The sequence below is a fragment of the Galeopterus variegatus genome, unplaced genomic scaffold (genome assembly GCF_000696425.1).
Source record: "Galeopterus variegatus unplaced genomic scaffold, G_variegatus-3.0.2 Scaffold2485, whole genome shotgun sequence".
NCBI lineage: Eukaryota > Metazoa > Chordata > Mammalia > Dermoptera > Cynocephalidae > Galeopterus > Galeopterus variegatus.
The window spans coordinates 6,675-7,322 of record NW_007728596.1 but is presented as its reverse complement, the minus strand read 5'-3'; the positions used below and the strand labels follow the sequence as shown (position 1 = coordinate 7,322).

Genomic DNA, 648 nt, shown 5'->3' with positions numbered 1-648 from the left:
GAAAAAAAAAAAAAAAAAAAAAAAAAAAAAAAAAAAAACCAAAGAGGTTGAGTGACTTGGGCAGTTGGTAAGTGGCAGACCAGGGGTTAGTGTTTGGGGATCTCTGCTTACCCACCCCAGCCTCTGGGTGGGGACTTGTCTGAGACCTCCTAAACCCCCTCCAGCCTCCTCCCACCAGCCAGCCCCCCAGCCTGGCCATACCACAATGGCAGAAATGACAGAGAGGATGTTGACCACGCAGTACTGCAGAGCCACGGCATCAGGGGGGGCAGCCACGTAGCGCAGCACAGTGCCATGGAGTACAGCGGCTGTGATGAAGCTCACGTGGCCCAGCACCACCAGCACCAGACCTGTCTTCATCAGCACCTTCCGGAAGTCACCCACACTCAAGCCTCCTGTGAGGGACAGCCATGTCAGGGCCATGGGTGGGGCTCATCCTGCTAGGCAGAGGAGGAAACTGAGGCCCTGGCAGGAGAGATGGACATTGGGTTCTAAATCTATTTCTGGGTGACTTGGGGCCAGTATCTTGTCTTCCCTGAGCCTCAGTTTCCTCATCCATAAAAGGGATTCAGAATGCCCTGGGTACGATGGTGGGCTTGATGGTCACCTGTAGTTCCTTAGGCAGGAATCAGGCCCTGCTTGGTATTC

The 648-nt window shown here is 54.2% G+C and overlaps 1 protein-coding gene across 1 annotated transcript in view; it reads right to left on the bottom strand.

Moving 5' to 3' along the window:
• The window catches only part of TMEM54 (transmembrane protein 54), a 4,190-nt gene extending 3,767 nt beyond the window's left edge, over positions 1-423 (bottom strand). The window contains exon 1 of the mRNA XM_008581881.1: positions 202-423. Within this exon, the coding sequence (XP_008580103.1) occupies positions 202-423 (222 nt within the window). The remainder of the gene's footprint in view (positions 1-201) is intronic.
• Positions 424-648: the final 225 nt, after the last annotated feature.